At 46.0% G+C, this 19,242-nt stretch overlaps 2 protein-coding genes across 2 annotated transcripts in view; both read left to right on the top strand.

Annotated features, from left to right (window-relative positions):
* Positions 1–2,456: 2,456 nt before the first annotated feature.
* On the top strand, positions 2,457–16,596 carry LOC120850312 (leucine-rich repeat-containing protein let-4). Its single transcript, XM_042287394.1, has 3 exons — positions 2,457–3,116; positions 15,762–16,352; positions 16,567–16,596. The coding sequence occupies exons 1-3, from the start codon at positions 2,475–2,477 to the stop codon at positions 16,594–16,596; spliced, it is 1,263 nt and encodes a 420-aa protein (XP_042143328.1). The 5' UTR covers positions 2,457–2,474.
* The window catches only part of LOC8036039 (protein toll), a 22,324-nt gene continuing 19,640 nt past the window's right edge, over positions 16,559–19,242 (top strand). The window contains exons 1-2 of the mRNA XM_029968472.4: positions 16,559–16,623; positions 16,707–17,272. Of these exons, the coding sequence (XP_029824332.4) occupies positions 16,605–16,623; positions 16,707–17,272 (585 nt within the window). The 5' untranslated portion in view covers positions 16,559–16,604. The remainder of the gene's footprint in view (positions 16,624–16,706; positions 17,273–19,242) is intronic.

Genomic DNA, 19,242 nt, shown 5'->3' with positions numbered 1-19,242 from the left:
CTCTGAAACGCTGACTTGTTACTTCGTCCCAGGCATAGATAACACTGTCTACTTTCAACTTATCAAAAACCAATGCAACTTTCTTTGCGTTCTTCCTGTCTTTAGAGGCGCTGCGCCAAAGTTTCTGCCTTTTCAGTCTGACAGTGCTGAAATAGCCTTCGTTAATGAAAACGTTTGTACCTTTCATCTTTTTGGCATTGCGTAATATTTCCTTCTTTTCGCTAAAATTTCCAAGGTCCAGGATGACAAACCTAGGCCTGTCCTCTGTAGACTTCCCCACTCTATGTATGCGTTCGACACTCGTTACTGAGACACCCAGTTTATCCCGAAATATCCGTTCGATCACTGCGCCCCTTAGTTTTAGCTCGTTTTCGTTTGCAGCCTCTTCTAGCCGCCAAATTACTAGATTATTACGCCGACTATGATTTTCGAGGTCGTCAATCTTCCTTAACATGCTGTCCATAGTAGCACGGATTACAGATACTTCCTTTTCGGACTCATCAAGCCTCTTTGTGATCTCAGCCATCTCCAATACAGTTTTTTCTACTTTAGCCAATTTCTCCTTCATTTCCACTATATCCCTCCTGATTTCATTTTGACCGTCAAGGGTGGCCTGCAGCTTGGCTGCGGTGTTGGGGCCAGGATTTGTTTCTATGTCACTACAACGCAAAAGTGACAACGCGATGGTGTCACAACACTCAGAAACAATTAAACACAGGGCATGCGGGCTCGGTAGCACAAGCAAACAGCGAAAATCATCACGAATGCAGCTGTAAAATTGATTATCACCAACCTGAGTGAAGAACAAAAGTGGACATGTCATTCCGCTCATGCCGGTTTGCGCTTTAGAAAGAGCAGGGTTATCCTTGCTTTACACAGGATAACTGGAACGCCCGGAATTAGTCCTTCCACGTTTTTACCAACAAACGGAATTTAAACCCGACTTAGAAATACGTTTAGAACGCTTTTGGTAATACTACATTGAGGAGAGTTTGAAACTAACGAACACTTAACAGACGAGACTTCGATGATGTTGTACTAAATTTGTTCGTACTATTGTACCAAGACCTTTCGAACTTAGGTAGCAGAAAATGCAGTTCTGGGATGCATTGGTATGTAGGGATACGAACCACTGCAAGGCAATCAGTAAAAGTGTACGAGTCTGATAGTATTTTGACCGTTAAGGGCACACCTACTTATCTTGGGGAACAAACAGACCGCTCTACGTCAGAGCATGAAAATAGCACCGGTAAACTATTTTTTACTTTTTTTTTTTTTTGGCTAGAGTGTGAAAATGTGCACTTTGTTTACTTGTCATTTTTCCACTTGTTTCGTCGGCTAGTTTTTGCTCAGATGCTTTTTTTTTTCAATTAAACGGAATATTTACTCGATGCCCGATCTTTCTTGGTATTAAACATCTTTTCCGGAAACAGCACACTCTATATTGTTGCAAGAAACATACACTTATCGATATGAAACATTTTTATGGTCTAAATTATAGAAAAAAAACTCGTTTTATGTTTTTTTAGCTTATAAGTATTCACACATACAATCCTCAGGATTTGGCATGCCAGTTCTAAAAACTGCTAGCATAATAAAACTTTTTTTTTTAAATAGCCACACACTGTTGTGCGTACTATGCTCATGCGACAAGGGTTCTTTGCTAAAGCTCCACGCCTAGCCTGTGATTTCTGTTTTGCAGTATGTAAAATATTGTACGACCACGAGTATATGTATATATTTTCTGCTTTATATCAAGTCGATGTAATACTCTCGGGAATGTATGTCATAACTACTTCGCTTGGAACTCAAATTGTGAATTGTAACTTACTCTTTGAAATACTGCCAATCATATTACGTAACCAAAATAAAGTTTTTTTTTTGTTTTCGTTTTTTTTTTTTGTTGTTGTTGTTGTTGTTTTTTTGCAAAAAAAAAAGGTAACGTAAAAAAATGAGAAAAAATGTTTTTTTTTACGAGTTTTTGTGTGACGAGTACTCAGGCATGATGGGAATTCCTCGTACGAGATGCCCTGTGAAAATTTGGCCTACCGGACGAGTTCACCTATGACCAGTTGGCTAGTGACGACTGAGCTTGTGACGAGCTTTTAGACCCTAAAATTTTAATGCAAGCCACTGACACAATTTATCACAAAACTTAAGAAATTCTGCGGGAACCGTTTTGATTGTTTATATTCTTCGCAGACGCTCACGTGACTTGATTTCGGTTGGAATGGTATAAACACAGGATATAGAGCTTGCTTATGTTATATCCTGTCCCCGATATCTGACACCCGCACGCCGGCCGTGTACATCCGCAGCGTCACGGGTTGAGGAATTGTTCATTCGCGCGTCCGTAAGATATCTTCAGTTTTATTTCAAACTTCTTCGCTGAAAGGTGTTCAATAGCAAAAGCGTGCTCCCTGTCAAGCATGGCGATTTTCCCAAGTGTTTCTTTTTGGATCGCTGCAGCAATCATGGCTGCACAAGTAACTGGTCTTAACTCCTCGAAACTTCTCGCAGCCGACTGTCCGCAACTCAGTCATTGCGTCTGTGGTCAGTACGCAAGGTACATCCGTATTTACTGCTCAACGCACGTCAACTTCAGTCTCAATTTTGGAGACATCTCCAGCGACCTCGTCAAGCTACCAGGGTTGAAGATTAAAAAGCTCATTATCAACAGAGTAAACGAAACTGTCTTACCATCAAACTTTCTAGCCAATCTTACAATAACAAATCTCGTGATAAACGACGACAGGTTAGAATTCATCGCCGACGAAGCATTTGTGGGCGTACTCAAACTGACCAACCTGATCGTGCTCACCACTCAGCTCAAGAGTGTCCCGCACGCTGTCTCATTTCTTGGACCCAAGCTTATAAATCTGGAGATGACCAATAACCGCATCGAAAAAGTCGACGACGTCCTAAATAAATTAATTAACTTGGAAATCCTAAACTTGGAAAACAATCGCATTGTGAGTCTGGATGACAACTTGTTCGCTAATCTTATTCAGCTGAGAGAGCTTCGACTGGGAAATAACATGATCGAACATCTTCCCACATCACTGAGTCGAGCGAAGCACTTAGTATTCATGGACCTGCACAATAACAACATCAAGGTACTTGGAAGTGTTCTTCGAGGTCTTCGGCAATTAAGGGTATGTATCCTTCCTCATGAATATATTCACGTTGTCAGAATGTTTCCCGAAATTCGGGCCAAATCGTTCCTGCGAGAAGTACGCATCGCACAAAAAAAAAAGAAAAAACTTTCAGCCTTTCCACTTTGGTGAAAAAGGGAGAGCAGTGGAGCTGTACAATGGAAAGTAAAGGCCACCCGCAAGTCGGCAAGCGAGAGTAGAAAGGATGCCGCCATCTATGAGCGACGGCGGCAACCAGATACGTGGCTTGCGGTCGTCGCTCATAGATGGCGGTAGGTGTCCAGAGTTCGGTGTCTTCCTTTCTCTGCGGGGGACATGATCCTGGTGAAACTAGCCCTTAACAGCTCCGCTGTAAAAAAAGTTAATGTCGTACCCATATCTACCGAAAAGCCCATTTGCAAAAAAAAAAAAAAAGTAGTAACATTCAGTAATAATAGACCCTTTCCAGAATTCAGTCTGGCAACTTTGATCACTATCATCATCTGAAAAATGACAAATGTGCTATACTAATGGCGGCCTTTTGTTTAGTGATGAAGGAAGAAGTTGAAGATACTCCTAAGCAGATGATTCGATGCCTATACATTTTAGACGTCAGCGCGGCGCGAAGCAGGAATTGGCTGCAAGAGCTGCGTAAGCGCTTATTTCTAACTCGGGCCCAGTCCATCTGTTAGTAGCACACACTCGGCTTCAAACCCCCTTGATGTATAGAATTTTATCGAGGCGTCTATGTGGGCTGGCGTTTCGTTTTGACTGGTTGCATCTTTTTCGCCATCGACACTGAAAGAGATTCAAAAAGAACTGTGCAGTGAAGCGCGCGTTCTCGTTTACCGTTGACTTGCGAAAGTGACGGTGCCCCAGAAGATACTGCAGACCACAGGTTCATTGCCGCCATTAGTACGGTTAAAGTTAAACTGCCATTTGAGTCACCAGATGGCACTGAATTCCGGAAAGGGTCTATTGCTTTCGAGTAATTAACTTTTAGAGCGCAGCCCTTAGGCGCCCGTTTCCGGCTTAAGCGGCGTCGCCATCGCCGTCGGCGTAACCGCGCGTTGCATTATGGGAAGCTTCCCACAATGACGTCACACGTGACGTCACGTGTGACGTCACGGAGGTAACTCGAGAAGGTCACGACCTTCACAGTAAGGTCACGGCCTTCACGAGAGTCACAAGTGACGTCGCGAGGGAGGAGGGAGGCCGGGGGAGGAAGAGAGGGGGAGGAATGGGAGGAGGAAGGGATGAAGAGGAGAGGAGAATGAGAGGAGGAGGAGGGAGAGGATGGTGCTCTTGGAGAGGGAGGAGGAGGGGGAAGGAGGAGATTGAGAGGAGGAGGGAGAAGAAGGAGGAGGGAAGGGGAGGAGGAGGAGGGAAGAAGGAGAGGCTATGGAGAGGCATACCCTCCTCTCCGTACCCTCCCCTTTTCCTCCTCAAGAGCTGCGCTCTAATTCGGCATTACAGGGAATCGTAAACCTCCTTCACTTTTTAATTAGTAAACTGAGACATGATTTTAATTAGAACTTCTGGATATCATCGAAAACCAGTATAAAACTCATTTTAGAAAAATATATCATATAAGGCACGTTCATAAACTATACCCCCCCCCCCCCCAATGACTCTGGAAGGGCGCATGTTCAGTAGTGTTCTATTGTTTTGGGTTTTTTTTTTAGTGCAACACAACAAAAGTAGAATCTTACTTAATTTGCGCCCCCCCCCCCCCCCCCCCGGAGTCATCGGAAAGGGGGCGAGGGGGGGAAGGGGGGGGGGCATAGCATCCGTGCCTGCTCCACCATCAGGCTGGTATGGTCTAATCTAATCGGTTAAGGCGTCGCTCCAGATGGGCGAAGGTTGGGGGTTCGATCCCCGTTCCTGGCCCGACTTTCACCAGCTCTCCTTTCCTTTCCCTTCCCCTAAATTTGATATAATATATTTAATAATCACTCTCTCCCCTCTCATGTATATATAATATATATATAGAAAGCGTTCCATTTGGACGCATTTCTAGATTTCGGTTTCTTATCGGAGCGCATCACCGCGCCCACGGTCCTGCTCCCCAGTGGCTGAGACGCGCAACACACGTGCGCCCTACTTTCCTCCATTCCACAAGGGAGCGAGGAGGTAGCTTCGCGCCTCGACCACCGGGGAGCAGGACCGCGGGCGCTCCGATAAGAAACCGAAATCTTGAAACGCGTCCAAATGAAGCGTTTCTACAGAACGCCGTAAAATGCTGCCCCGGCGTGATATCATGCTAAAAATAGTTGATTTAGGGGTTTTCGATGATGCTCAGCAAGTTTCTAATTAGAACTATATGTCTATTTTCACTAATTAAAAAGTTAATTAACAATTTTTAATTAATTAGCCAACTTATCGCAAAGATTAGCCCTCCACATAATCTCCGCCTGGTCTTATAACCCACCTGCACAAACCGCATTTGTATAGCTTTCACGGTTTTTTTATACAAATGTGTAAGAATAAAAAAACACCCTATATATATATATATATATATATATATATATATATATATATATATATATATATATATATATATATATATATATATACATATATATATATAGATAGATAGATAGATAGATAGATAGATAGATATTGTTACAGATCGCTCTTTTTGTTGCTGCCACTTCGTCCATCTCCCGTCTACCACCCTCTTTTTCTTCCTTTTGGTCCCGCTCGTTGCGCCTCAATGTCTTACTGTCACACTTTCCTCTCTCCTTGTTGACTGTCCGTCTTCGGCAGTCTGTGTCCCACGCTGGTCTTGGATGAATGTCTGTCTTGACACGTAAAGCTTCAGTTGACTGCGGTGAGCCGGGAAAGTCCGGGATGCTTCTAGAGGTGCATTGAGGTCTCGTAGCCGGTAGCTCACGGGTCCTATTTGTCGAAGCATTTCACAGGGTCCTTTGTATTTTGTAAGTAGCTTGGTTGGCTTTTCCTTTCCTTCTAACAAGACGGCGTACAAGAACAAGGTCCCCTGGCACGACGGGGGACATTCTGTCGTCCCGTCGGTGATTGGTTAGCATCCGCTGCTGGGCTCTGGTAATTGCGACGCGAGTCCGGCGGCGAGCCTCGTTGAGTCTGTCCTCAAAATGATCGCTCATTTCTTGTTTGCTATGGTTCCACGGGGTGGATAACGTTGATTTCTGTGGCAGAACCGGAGTTCTACCGCACACCAGTTTAAACGGGGTCGTCATGGTACTTGATTGTTGCAACGTGTTTAAAGCAAATGATGCGTATGGTACGTACACATCCCAATTGTCATGTGAAGCATTAACATAAGTGTACAATATATCGGCGATAGTTCGATTAGCACGCTCGACGAGTCCGTTGGTGTGGGGATGGTAGGGTGCTGACTGGGCGTGGTGTATTCCATGAGTTACCATCTCGTGTTTGAAAATACGAGAGCTGAATGGAGTTCCTCGATCAGTGAGTACGGTGCGGGGTACGCCGTGGCGAAGTACTATTTGCTCATGTAGAAACTCCACAATGTGATTCGCTGACGTTGTAGGCACGGCACGTAGCTCAATCCACTTTGTAAGGTGGTCAACTGCGACAATAATGAAACGGTTGCCCTTTTGTGATTTCGGAAATGGACCTAAATGATCAAGTCCAGCTTGTGGTGGTTGAGTCAGATGAATCTCGGTGAAATGTGAAATACTGGGCAATTTCATCCTTTGACATGATTCACAAGAAGCGACATACCTGGAAACATATTTCCGGAATCCGTGCCACCAATAGCGTTTGGAAAGTTTAACCAGAGTCTTATCTCGACCTGAGTGACCTGCTGTGAGGTCATCATGGCAGAGATTCAACACGGTAGCCCTCAGACAAGCTGGAACCACCGGTAGCCATTCTTGTTGACCGGAATTGCTGAGACAGAGTAGGCCATTTTCCACTCGGTATGCTCGACGCCGTCGCCGTGAAACGTCTGTCGAACCGGGTAATGCGAGGCGTTGTACGATATCTTGTACTACGTTATCTTGACATTGAGTGTGATGTAGGTCGAAAGTCGCGCCACAAAAACAAGTGCCACACTCCGGAGCCTCAGGGATCTTGTCTAGTGGGTAGCGGGATAGAAAGTCAGCGTCCCGATGACTACGTCCGTTACGATGTATGACTTCAAAATCATACTCTTGCAGTAGAATCGCCCAGCGTGCCAGTTTTGCCGTCGAGTCTCGTTCGCTCTGAAGCCAGGTCAATGCTGAATTATCTGTCACAACAGTAAAATGGCGACCATAAAGGTAAGGGCGAAATTTCTGCACCAATCAGACAAGGGCCACACATTCTAATTCAGATGAATGATTCCTCTCTTCTTGTTGTGTAAGCCGGAGACTTTCGTACGAAATTACTCTTTGAGTACCGTGTGGAAATTCTTGCAGTACAGCTCCAAGTCCTTGCCCACTAGCATTCGTGTGGAGAATGGTCTTTAACAAGGACGGATCGAAATGAGCAAGCACTGGGGCGTTTAGAAGGGCCATTTTTAAGTCTTGAAACGAGGACTGCTCTTCGTTGCCCCATCGCCATGGTACGTTCTTCCGGAGTAAGTTATTCAAGACAGCAGCGCGGGTAGAAAAGTTCACAATAAAACGGCGGAAATATGACACAAATCCCAAAAAAACTTCTGACGTCTTTGATAGTTGTTGGCGTCGGATATTCAAACAAAGCCTCAAGCTTCGAGGGATCAGGTTTCACGCCGTTTTTGTTTACCACATGTTCCAAGTATGCGATCTCTTTTAAGCCGAAAAAACACTTTTGGAGCTTCAGACGAAGGTCACTCGGCATCACTTATGGCGTCAAGTACGAGTGAGAGCCTTCGAAGATGTTCTTCAAAAGTGTTTGTGTAGATAACAACGTCGTCCAAATACACCTGCGCCATTGTCCACTTCAGATTGCCCAAAACTCGGTCCATGAGTCTTTGAAATGTCGCTGGGGCACTGCAAAGGCCAAAGGGAAGACGGCTGAATTGGTAGAGACCATCTGGTGTGATCAAAGCTGATTTTCAGAGTCTCTTTTATCGAGTGTCACTTGCCAGTATTCCGACATCAAATTCAATGTTGTGAAGTATTCCGCTCCTTGCAGTCGGTCAAGGGTGTCATCAAGACGTTGAAAAGGGTACACATTGAGCTTGGTTGTACTATTAAGCTTCCTGCAATCTACACAAAACCACACAGTGCCATCTTTCTTTCTCACTAACACCACTGGTGATGACCAGGGGCTCGTTGATGGACTCACCACACCGTGGTCGAGCATCTCAGTCACTTGCTGTTTGACGGTTTCACGCTCTGTTGGGGCTGAGCGGCGTAGCGGCTGATGTATTGGTCGGCTGTCACCGGAGTCAATAGAGAGTTTTAGTAGACCGTTTTCGCTTTCCCGCTCCGCTCTATGGAAAGCGGAGTCGCCATCGCGCATGCGCGACCCGCTCTGGGATTTGAGCGTGTAGCGTCAGCTCCGCTATCGTCGCCATTTTAAGACGTACGTTCCACTCTCAGTAAAGGTTCACTAGATGGTGTTTTCCTGGAAAGGTGGGTGCTCGCTATTTGAAATCATGCTTAGGAGCGCGCTTGACCGTTATGAACCTCGCTGCACAAAGTTGGCTGCGCAGACTTTGTTTGAAAAGGCGTCCCCCAGAAAATGTTTCACAGTGGTTAAGAACCTCTGTCTGCTTCGGGAAATCGCTGGCCGCAATCCTTTCACGGCCCCTGAACGGTGGGAACAGGTGCCGCCTTCCTTGTCTAAGCCAGCGGGCTCGATTTTTCTATGCGAGATGACGACGACGACGACGTTGAGAGGATGACACACCGGGCGACGGCGGTGCCTCAATCTGAGCCCTAGGCCTCGGTTCCTCGGAGGCGGCACCTTCTACTTCGGCTGGACTACCTCCTTGGAGCATGATTCTTTGACCCCAGTGGACCCCAGTGAGCAATAGCGCCATTATGTTCCTGGGGGGCTATGTTGCGCTTTTTGCACTCCCAGGAGACTAAGGAGAGGGAAGTGACGTCAATGACACAGCAAATGCAGATTGTATGTTGACAGAAGAAAACGAAATCAACACCCAATCTGTGTTTGCTGTGTCGTTGACGTCACTTCCCTCTCCCTAGTCTCCTGGGAGTCCAAAAAGCGCAACATAGCACCCCTGGTGCTCCTTCATGCACTGATCGAACGGCGTGCAAGATCCTCATAGCTCGCTGCTCACCAGCCCAACCCGCCTCCACGAAGTATGGACTTCTGCGAATCAGACTGCCACCCTCCCCAATACCAACAACCCATGTCGTCGTCACCTCGCACGTATATACTCATCACATTACCATGTTCCCTAGACGCGGAACCGCGGGCATCGGTGGTACGGGCTGCTACTTTTTGCGGTGCCGCGCCTCTCCAGAGCCAAAAATTAAAGGTTAAAGACCAAAGACTAAAGCAGTCGGCAAACGGACAGATATTTTGTTTAGTTACTTCAGGCAGCAAGACAGTGAAAATTAGCGAAAGCGAGTGCTCCATTTATTTCTCTACTTTTTTTTTTCCCAATGAAATGAGTCTTTTCTTCTTCGTATGCTTCGGTTTGTGATAGGGTGCCTTGGTGTTTATGTACACTGCGCGACATTGTTAGCGGGAGCATTCAATATCCTGTTTTCATTTTTCACCTTAAATTCGAGGGGCTGACATTTGCCTATTGGTGTGGAATAAAGTGCTCGTTTGGGGCACTAATCTGAGCGACAAATTTTCAGCTTTTTCAATAGCTGTCAAAGAAATAAACTGCAAATAAAAGCGATTTTTCCGTGTTCGTATAAACAGTGGAGCGCAGTGTATGTATCTGCCTTGGGGGGTGACATGAAACCATTTTGCTTGACTATGCACTTCTTTTTATTTCTTTTGTGTGTTTATGAAAGTGCATTTTCCTAGTTTCTGCCTCACTTGTGCTACGATCTTTTCTTGCAATAGAAGGCCACGCAACATAGGCTACTCTTACAATGCTAAATTCAACAGTAACACTATAATTTGGTTAGATGCAATATTCACACGCACATCTGAGAAGTAAAATGGGAGTCGTTAGTAAGCATTTTTTATTAAAATATTTCTAAATGCTTTTCAGCCCAGTTGGAGAGGTATTCGCTCAGTACAAAAGCTTGAATATGATTTACTGTGATAATTTTATGCATTCTAATATTAAACAAACAAAAAAATGCCCACGGTCTTTGTAGGTTTCGTCCAGCCGTCTGCGCACATCACTGCCTGGTGCTTCACGACGAGCACCCTCTTGTGGTCCTCTTCTGATTTTTTGATGGACGGCATATGGGCATGCTGTGCGTTCAACAAAACCCCAACAGTTGTTCAGGGGTGTTCCTTTGTCCTTGACGGCCTAATAAAAAAGACGAAGAAAAACACTCTTACAACACGGCAGTATTTAAACACTACCAAAACATGTGATATGGGACTTGTTACTCCTCTAAGATAAAGCGTATTTCCATTGTAGGGTTGTAAAAAACTGGGTATCGTAAATTAATATATATATAGTTGTTCCTTAATTCTGCTAAGCTTTGAGGCCGTCAAACTGTGCATGCGAGGCCCGCTACGCCGGAATTCAAAAAGAAACTTCTGAAAACTGTTCTAATCTACCACTATTGCTTAGAAGTCCAGGGTTGTGTTTGTTAAATTTTGCATTGTTTATGCCTGTCTGGTTTTCACCAGACAAAATATTGACGTGGAATATTCTTTCGACCGTTATTGGTAACTCTTTTCAAAACACCACCGGGTAACATATTCGGCCGCCATATTTTGGGCATCGTTTTTAGTGCGAGAGTTGTGACTAGAATCAATTTCATATTCAGTATTGACGTAGCATTCGTGTCTAATACATTTAGACTCGCATCCGCGACAAACAATGACGTAGCTCTCTTGCTCCCTAGACACTTGGCCAAAATAAGGCAGCCTCGAAGACTAGCGGCACTATGGGTTGCACTTTTAAAAAGGCTGCATTCAAGTTTCTATTATTTTCTAAATCTACCAAGGAAATCCATTGCGAACGTTTCCTGAGGAAATTTAAACAATTCAAAAGTTGCGAGCGAGTGTGAATAAATAAAGCTGAGATTAATGGTTTCTTTGGTGCAGCTTGCGAGCGCTATGTTCGTGGTCAGCTTTCAGTGGCATTTTCGACAGGAGGGCGCATGCACAGATATAATCGGCGTTCAAGCACGCGCACCCGTACATCTGACAGCATAGCCATAGGACGTCCACAAAAACGCGACGACTTTACCGACGCCGTGCTGGTTGCAATGTGATACTCGTTCACTTCGTTTGATTATGCTGTTTTGTGTTACATAGAACTCAAATCGGATGGTTTACTTTTTACGCGCGGGGCGTACGCTTTACTTTTTGATTCGACCTCTTTCAAGCTGAGGTCACGGTCAAAAACATCGACGCGTATTGAGTAAGTGCAGCCATCTTGAGATCTAAGCGATCACGCTAGGGACGCTGAGGGCAGTCCGCTCTACAACTTGTGAAGCGGAGCGCACGCTCACTCCGCTAACTATACGCTCCAACTCAGAGCGGGCCACGCATGCGCGGTGGGGACGATGCTTCTCGCAGAGCGTAAAGTAGAGCAAAGAGGGTTAATAAAAGTGGCCTACTAATACTCACAGATTACGAACGCGCTCGTCGTGACTTGTCCTGACACTGCCCATGTACACCTTTTCACCAGACAGAGCAGCTGTACTGGAAACAATGAAAATGCGAAATTTACACAAACCATGCAGGGTCTCACCTGTGAGCACAGCTCCAGTTTCGCCAGGGTCAACCACCTATGTTTGTTCATGTCAGCGAGCAGGTGGCCGAACCTCTCGTTGATGTGACCCATGATGAGGTTCACAAACTGAAGAACACCGACAAGTTCCGTCCAAACGCTCATCCAAGTACGAACAGACGGTTGGGATAGGCCAGTCGAGGAAGAACCATGCAAAGCGTCTCGCCAGATTGGCAACACCCTGCGCCGATCTGTCGGGTGCTGGTATTTGGAGGCCCGCATGCAGAGCAGCCTGGTCCTTCTTTAAGCAGGATAGCTTCCTAAAGGGTTTCTTTTCTACGTTGGAAATATCCAGCAAACCGCGTTCCGAAAGGAAGCTTCGGCGCTTGAGGGCACGAGAGATACGAATCATAGATTCGATGTCTCGCCAGCTTAATCTCGTTAGTAGAAGTCTCCTTCCTTGAGAACAGCGGGGATTTATCGTGCAGATGTCTTGCTAGCCTTGAGCAACAATGTGCTCGTACTACGCAAAAGGATGTGCTCGCAATGCGCAAACTTCGTCCTTTTCTTTTATTTTTCTACTTCGAATAAGTAAATCTGTTTCACTTTTAATTCGAGTCAAGCAGAAGCTACAAGAGCGAATGCTGGCCTTTCAGCGTCCTTGATAAGCACGCGCGCTCGTGCAGTCCAAGTACCGTTTAGAGCAACATGCTCATGCTTGTACCTTCGGCTTCACTCGCACACAAGGTGGAACGATTATATTTATATTTTATGGCATAATATTTCTTCAGGTTTGTGCCTACTCTTTTGTGTTCATTATTGTCGCCTTCGTTTTTACTACCTCTACAAACAAGCTCCCTTTCACTGTCTTGGTGTTAACGTTTAGGTTTTTTTGTCTTACTAGTACTATAAACGTCCACTTGTGGGGCTACGCAAGCAAATTTTTCGAACCCGCTCAAAACGCTTTTACGCTGAAGAAAAACGCTCTACTAAAACGCGTTTTTGGACCTCCGCTTTCCATTCCGGCGAAGCAGGCCGCGCATGCGCAGTTTGGCACCCCCAGAGCGGAGCGGAAAATGAAAACGGTATACTAAAACTCTCTAATGGTATGTCTTGCATTCGGTGTTCATCAAAGATCAACCGGACTCGGGGCGATGCAGTGTCGATGTGACAACAATACCCTCTTGATTTTCGTTTCCTGCTCGCAACTCAATTCTGGTCCAAACTTAAATTGTTCTTACGGTAAAGAATTATCTTGACTGTAAAAATGGCCTTTGTTATCTGACCCTAGAGAAATACTCGCAAGTATTGAGATCTTGTCCTTCGCCAACGGTTGGAGTACACCAACCTGTTTCCCTAGATTGAGAGTGATGTCATTGGTACCTAGATTAACGACAAGAGCGACGAATTCTCCGTTGGTACAAGCCACGAGTGTCCGAGGCGCAGCTAGTTCCTTACCTGGTTTAGCACAGAGCCACAAGTCGAAAACAGCTTCACCGTAAACCTTTTTGATGTTTACAGTCAGGCGTATCACTGAAGCAGTCTCAACAGGTATTGTAGCGGAGTCGTTAACGCATACGTTTAAGTCATCTGATAGCTGTACTTGAGCACATATGATGTTGGTATATTGGGAGAAAAACTTTAGAAATATGTGCCACTTTTCCACGGCGACGAGAGAAAATGTGCAAGCGAGGTACACAAGCCATACAAAAATACTTTCGCATTGTGAAATGCTGGCGTCTAATGTTTCCACGGGTGAATGCGGAGTTTTGGTGGCATTGTTCTGTTCGGGGTTCAACATAAAAAATCCGTTTTTCTGGCACCACTCATAACCCAGAATGATTGGAGAGACGGAATTCGACAGAATTACGAAGTCCACTAACGCCGTCTCATCGAGCGCAGTGACCAGTAACTTCACTTGTCCACCGGTGTAAGCTTTGCCGCCGTTTGCTGTGAAAAGTTGTGGAGCAATCCGGGAAACATTGCAATCAGCTGGTACAAGCGTCGCATCGATTATGTTAACTACTGCGCCAGTATCGAGGAGGCTTTCTTGGATCCGAACTCCTTGAATCTCCACTTGGGTAGTTGGAAGACCAGTAAAACTCCTTGGAAGAGAGACGAGGTGGACTTGGTCTTCTATACCCGATCCCGCCCCTGTGAACCGGAATAGCCGTTTCCCGACGCGCCGTAACACTCTGCAGCCATGTGTCCTTGTCGTCCGTTTTGAAAGCAGCGCCTCTTGGTGTTAACTCGTTGGTGACCTTCAGGTTGCTAACGTGCTCCAGGCGTCTCCAGATGAGTAGTTGGCTGTAGCTATGCCGGGCAAGAAGCCTGGGTGTTTGCTATTGCCTTTTGGATGGCTGAGGTCTCGTACGTCTTAGCCAAAGCCTCTCGAACAGTCTTTGGCCCTGCAAGTCGAACAAATTTTTGAACTTCAGTGTCCGTAATGACGTCGACAAAGTCAGTCGTGCTTAGAAGGTGAAAAATGTCGGCGGAAACTCCCACAAAGGATTTTCGCGCTAGACACTCAATTTCCGTTGCCAGGACTTTCCCCCGGCTGTTGTCGACGGCAACGTAACTCGCCATAGCGGATGTGTTGTAGATGTTTGTCCCCAAAGCGGTCTTCAAGTGCCGCTACCAACGTTTGGTAGGTGAGCTCTTCCTTGAAGTTGGGCCAATATCGCGATGGCTGGTCCCAGTAGTTGTGCCGCAAGAGCGTGAGTTGTTTCATCTTCGGACCATTGGTTTGCTTGAGCAACAATGTTAGCTTGCTCGAGGTAAAGGTCAAGTGGCACGCTACCATCGAAAGGCTTCAGTTTCAAACGAATGGGATTCAAGGTGGCCGAAGATGTGCGTACCGTTGCTGAGTCGGTCCGATTCTCCGAGTCTCTCCTTTCCTCTAGCGCTATGATTCTTTGTCGAAGGTCTTCTTGCGCAGACGTAACACGTTTCAGCTGCGCCTGGACCACAGCCGCCACCGTTGATTCGAAGCTGTGACTCTGCTCCGCGAACAGACCCCTCAGTTTGACGTAGGTAACTGGACCTTCAGCGTTGCTGGCGTCCTCGGGAGAAGGGGAAGGTTCGCCAGACCGGATTTGTTGTCGTGTGAAGGGCATTTTTTTTACGCAAATCCCACTTCTGACACCAAAATGTTACAGATTACATTTTTTGTTGCTGCCACTTCGGCCTTCTCCCGTCTACCCACCCTCTTTTTCTTCATTCTCGTCCCGCTCGTTGCACCTCAAAGTCCTACTGTCACAAGATATATATATATATATATATATATATATATATATATATATATATATATATATATATATATATATATATATATATATATATATATATATATATATATGGAGCACAACCAACTTTAGCTTTTTTTCTGTGCGATGCGTACTTTTCGCAGGAACGGTTTAGCCTGCGTTGAGAGACACACCGTTCGACTTCCGAAAAGTCCACTCTACACTTTTCAAGCACCACAGGGGTCCTATGCTACACGGCTGGACCAAGTGAAACCAAGGGACCGAGAAAACGTCGTGTGCTGCGATTGCTCAATGCTGTGCCACTGACCAATCGCAGCAGACAGCGCTGTCCCGGTCCCTTGATCCCGCTTAATCTCGCCTAGTAGATAGGGCCCCATGCAGGGTTCTTGAAGGTTTGGTGAAGCCATTCATACAAAAGACAGAATCGAGCTACTACCACTTTAACGTCGCGAAAACCTGAGAACGACGAATGTTTTGCCCTTGTATGTTTTGAGACAATATCTGATATTCGGAATGTTGATGCCTCTGGGTTGCTTGTATTAGTATTTATTATATTACCGTTTTAAATTACACCGTGTATTCGTTTTGTTTCCTTCGCAGGACCTGCACGTCTACGGCAATAACATATCGGACGTAACCACGATATTTACTCGTGGTATCAACCCTGAAATTGTTCGAATTGAAAGAAACCCGATAACCGAGTTGCCAAAACGTCTAGTATGGTCAAACATGAAGGAGTTCCATGCACAACAATGTCACATATCTATAGTAAACCCTGGAGCATTCCAAATGCTCAGTCAATTAAGACTCCTCGATTTGTCAGAAAATCAAATATCTGATCTGAACAACACCGTCTTTTCGCAAAGTTCTAAGCTCGCTACATTCAGTGCCGCCTCTAATTTAATCAAAAACGTCGATAACATATTCAACAAAACGCGCTGGCTGCAGGTCATAAATTTGGATAGCAATTTCATTGAAGATATAACAAATGCATTCACAGGGTTATTTTTGCTGAACAGATTGAGGCTGAAACAAAATGAGATCAGTTTTATTCGCGATAAAACGTTCAATTCCAATAAGGATCTTAAGTACTTAGACCTAAGTCAGAACGAAATTGAATGGCTGGGGACAAACTGCTTCAAGGGTCTGGTCAGGCTAGATCATTTGGACCTCGGCAAAAACAAACTCCTGGTAATGAATGGGTCTACAAGCAATTTGCCAAGACTAACCTATTTAGTTTTGGATGACAACACCTTGCATGTACTGGAAGAGAAAGACTTTTTTAACGACCTGCGACTACGCTTTGTTAACGCTTCCCGGAACAACATCACGAGCGTCGAGGGAGCCTTCAGAACCTTGGATACGGTGCGAACAGTCAGCCTCCTGAGCAACCGACTAACTGCAGTGCACAGAAAGAGCTTTCCAGACTCAGTGAGCAAAGAGATGAAAATATCTCTAGAAGGTAGGCACCTTTTACGGGGTAAGAGGGAGATCAACCAGCGTTCGGTGTAGTGAATATTGCTCTTTTTTTTCATGTTCACGCAGGCAACCCGATCTTCTGCGACTGCCAGATATTATGGCTTCTGGTGAGTACGGTTCACACGACAAAAAGCAATGAATCAGTCTGCAACGGTCCTGCGTGGTTACAAGGACGCTCTCTGTACAACTTGACTACGGATGAAGTTACCACGTGGTATGCAGACTGCGACGAACGGTGCACCTGTGAGTGCCACTCAGATGACTACGGCAGAGAAATTCACGTGAACTGTTCCAATAGAAGATTACACGATATACCGCAGTCGTTCCCCGCAGACACCACGAAGATATATCTTGGAGGGAATCAACTTGAATACTTGAGCGATACTCTCGTGAAGAAGACCCCCAAACTTCGTTTTCTGGACCTTAACACAAACCTATTTTCGAACATCAAGCCTTCTGAGATACCTAACCATGTTCAAGTGCTCAATATAAAAGGAAACAAGCTCAGCAGTTTTCCATTGGACCTTGTTTCTAGTTTCAACCTGTCTAGTATTCAGCTGACTGATAATCCCTGGAGATGCGATTGTGAAGATTACCCCTTCAGTCAATGGGCAGCAGCTTTCGATGGGACGGTAAGTGTTACTTTTTTTCCCGCTGCAACATGAGTAAGTTGAAAAGAGTGCGAGTCATTTCAACCAATCATGGAATGCCATATTGCTATGCTTCTTTTAAAATATGCTCGTATGCGTGCATGCTCCCATTATGCCCAACTGTGACGCTGTTACGCGTGCAGAATGCTGACATTGCAGAGTATCGATTAAATTAAAATCCTAAGTCGAATGATAGGTGGAGCAAAGAGTCCTTTAAGCCGGGGTCACACTGCTCATACATCATACAAAAGACAGCCTGCCAACGCGAGTCACCGCAATATCCACGGTTCGAATGTGCGCGTGCCAGGTTTCTCCTTGAACACATTGCCATGTGGCATTCGAAGCACGGATCTCGCGGTGACTTGCGTTCGAATGTGTATGCAGATTGTCCTTTGTGCAAAGCAGTGTGGCCCAGGCTTTAGGGATCAGTGTTTCCGGGCTCTATACTAACATACAGTTTAGAAACAAGCGCACGTTTTCCCACACCAGGTGTTGGCAGGGCGCGTGCGCGCAAACCAGAATCGCGCGAGGGGAAGCGTCTGCGCATTGCTCAGTGCCGACAGCTGCGCCCTCGCAGGGGCGTGACGTCAGAGATTATTTGGTCTATAAAATTTTTTCACAACTTTTGTGCAACCGAAAACAGTGCCGACTTTCCAGTCTATAAAATCTGCACGTATACTTTTCTTTCTAGCGAACGCGAAACTATATTACGGCAATCTTCATTCGAAAATATCATTGACGCTAGTGAGAATCTAAGATTTAATTATTTAAAAGAAGTTGAAAATAATAAACGTATCGATGATAGGCGAATATATTTCTAATGGTAATTTCTAATAGACCGATCTCACCAGCCAGTTTGACTACGCCACCGCTGCCGCAATGCATCGAGGAAACTTAAGTCTTTCTGCGTGTGCGACGACCTGGCTGGAGCTCTGCGCGTGCAGGGCACGAACAGTCTCGTGCACTGCCGATTGCCGGCTGTGAACTAAAGTCATGGCTGCCTCGCGCATGCGTCGAATGCTTGGTGAGATCGGTCTATTGTTGCTTTGGCACGGAGAAGAGTAAGGCGATGCGCCAAGGAACTTAAGCGCGAAACACATGTACGACGAAAACCTTCCGATACGACGTGCGGACTGCCGGAATGACCTTGGGGGGAGAGGGTTTTCGTAGCATCGGAGAGCGTTGAAAACCCTCGCCTCCGACCGTCGTATTGCGCGGTCGGACGTCGGATCGGACGGTTTCGTCGTACATGTGTTTCGCGCTTTAAGCGCGAAACACATGTACGACGAAACCGTCCGATCCGACGTGCGGACTGCCGCAATGACCTTGGGGGGAGAGTTTTTTCGTAGCATCGGAGAGCGTTGAAAACCCTCGCCTCCGACCGTCGTATTGCGCGGTCGGACGTCGGATCGGACAGTTTCGTCGTACATGTGTTTCGCGCTTTACAGAGGAGGGACGCGAGCCCGCGAGCCCAACACGCGAGCCGGACGGTCGCAACGTTGTAGGCGGGGAGGGCTGACGTGATAGCGCCATTTTGAGAGCGAGAGAGAAAAGGAGAAAGGGCTACCGGCGCTTTCACCCTCGCTGGGTCGTTAGAAAGAGTGAAAGTCCCGAATGAGAGGCTTCGTAAGTGTTGGGTGTATGCAGTGCCCGAACTTCGTTCGTGCTTTCTTCTCTGTTTTAAACTCACAAACTTAATTAGAGCCACGGGCTTCGATCGCGACAGTCTCCCAGTCAGCGGGACACCATTGCTCGGTGATAGGGTGCACGAATGACGACAGAAAGCGTCGAATACTGCCGAGGACCTATGTAGCTTGCATGGAATCCGGCAAGGCGAGTGAGGCTGCAATATTTTTAAGCTCCATCGCTTTCGCATGTCTTGAACTCATGAACTATTTACTAATTTTTGCTTGCAATGGACCTCTTTCAACGTAGCCGTTTTTAGTAATCAA

This window comes from Ixodes scapularis, unplaced genomic scaffold (genome assembly GCF_016920785.2).
Source record: "Ixodes scapularis isolate PalLabHiFi unplaced genomic scaffold, ASM1692078v2 PGA_scaffold9__187_contigs__length_104089568, whole genome shotgun sequence".
In the NCBI taxonomy this organism is placed as follows: domain Eukaryota; kingdom Metazoa; phylum Arthropoda; class Arachnida; order Ixodida; family Ixodidae; genus Ixodes; species Ixodes scapularis.
This window is presented reverse-complemented; position numbering and strand designations above follow the sequence as displayed.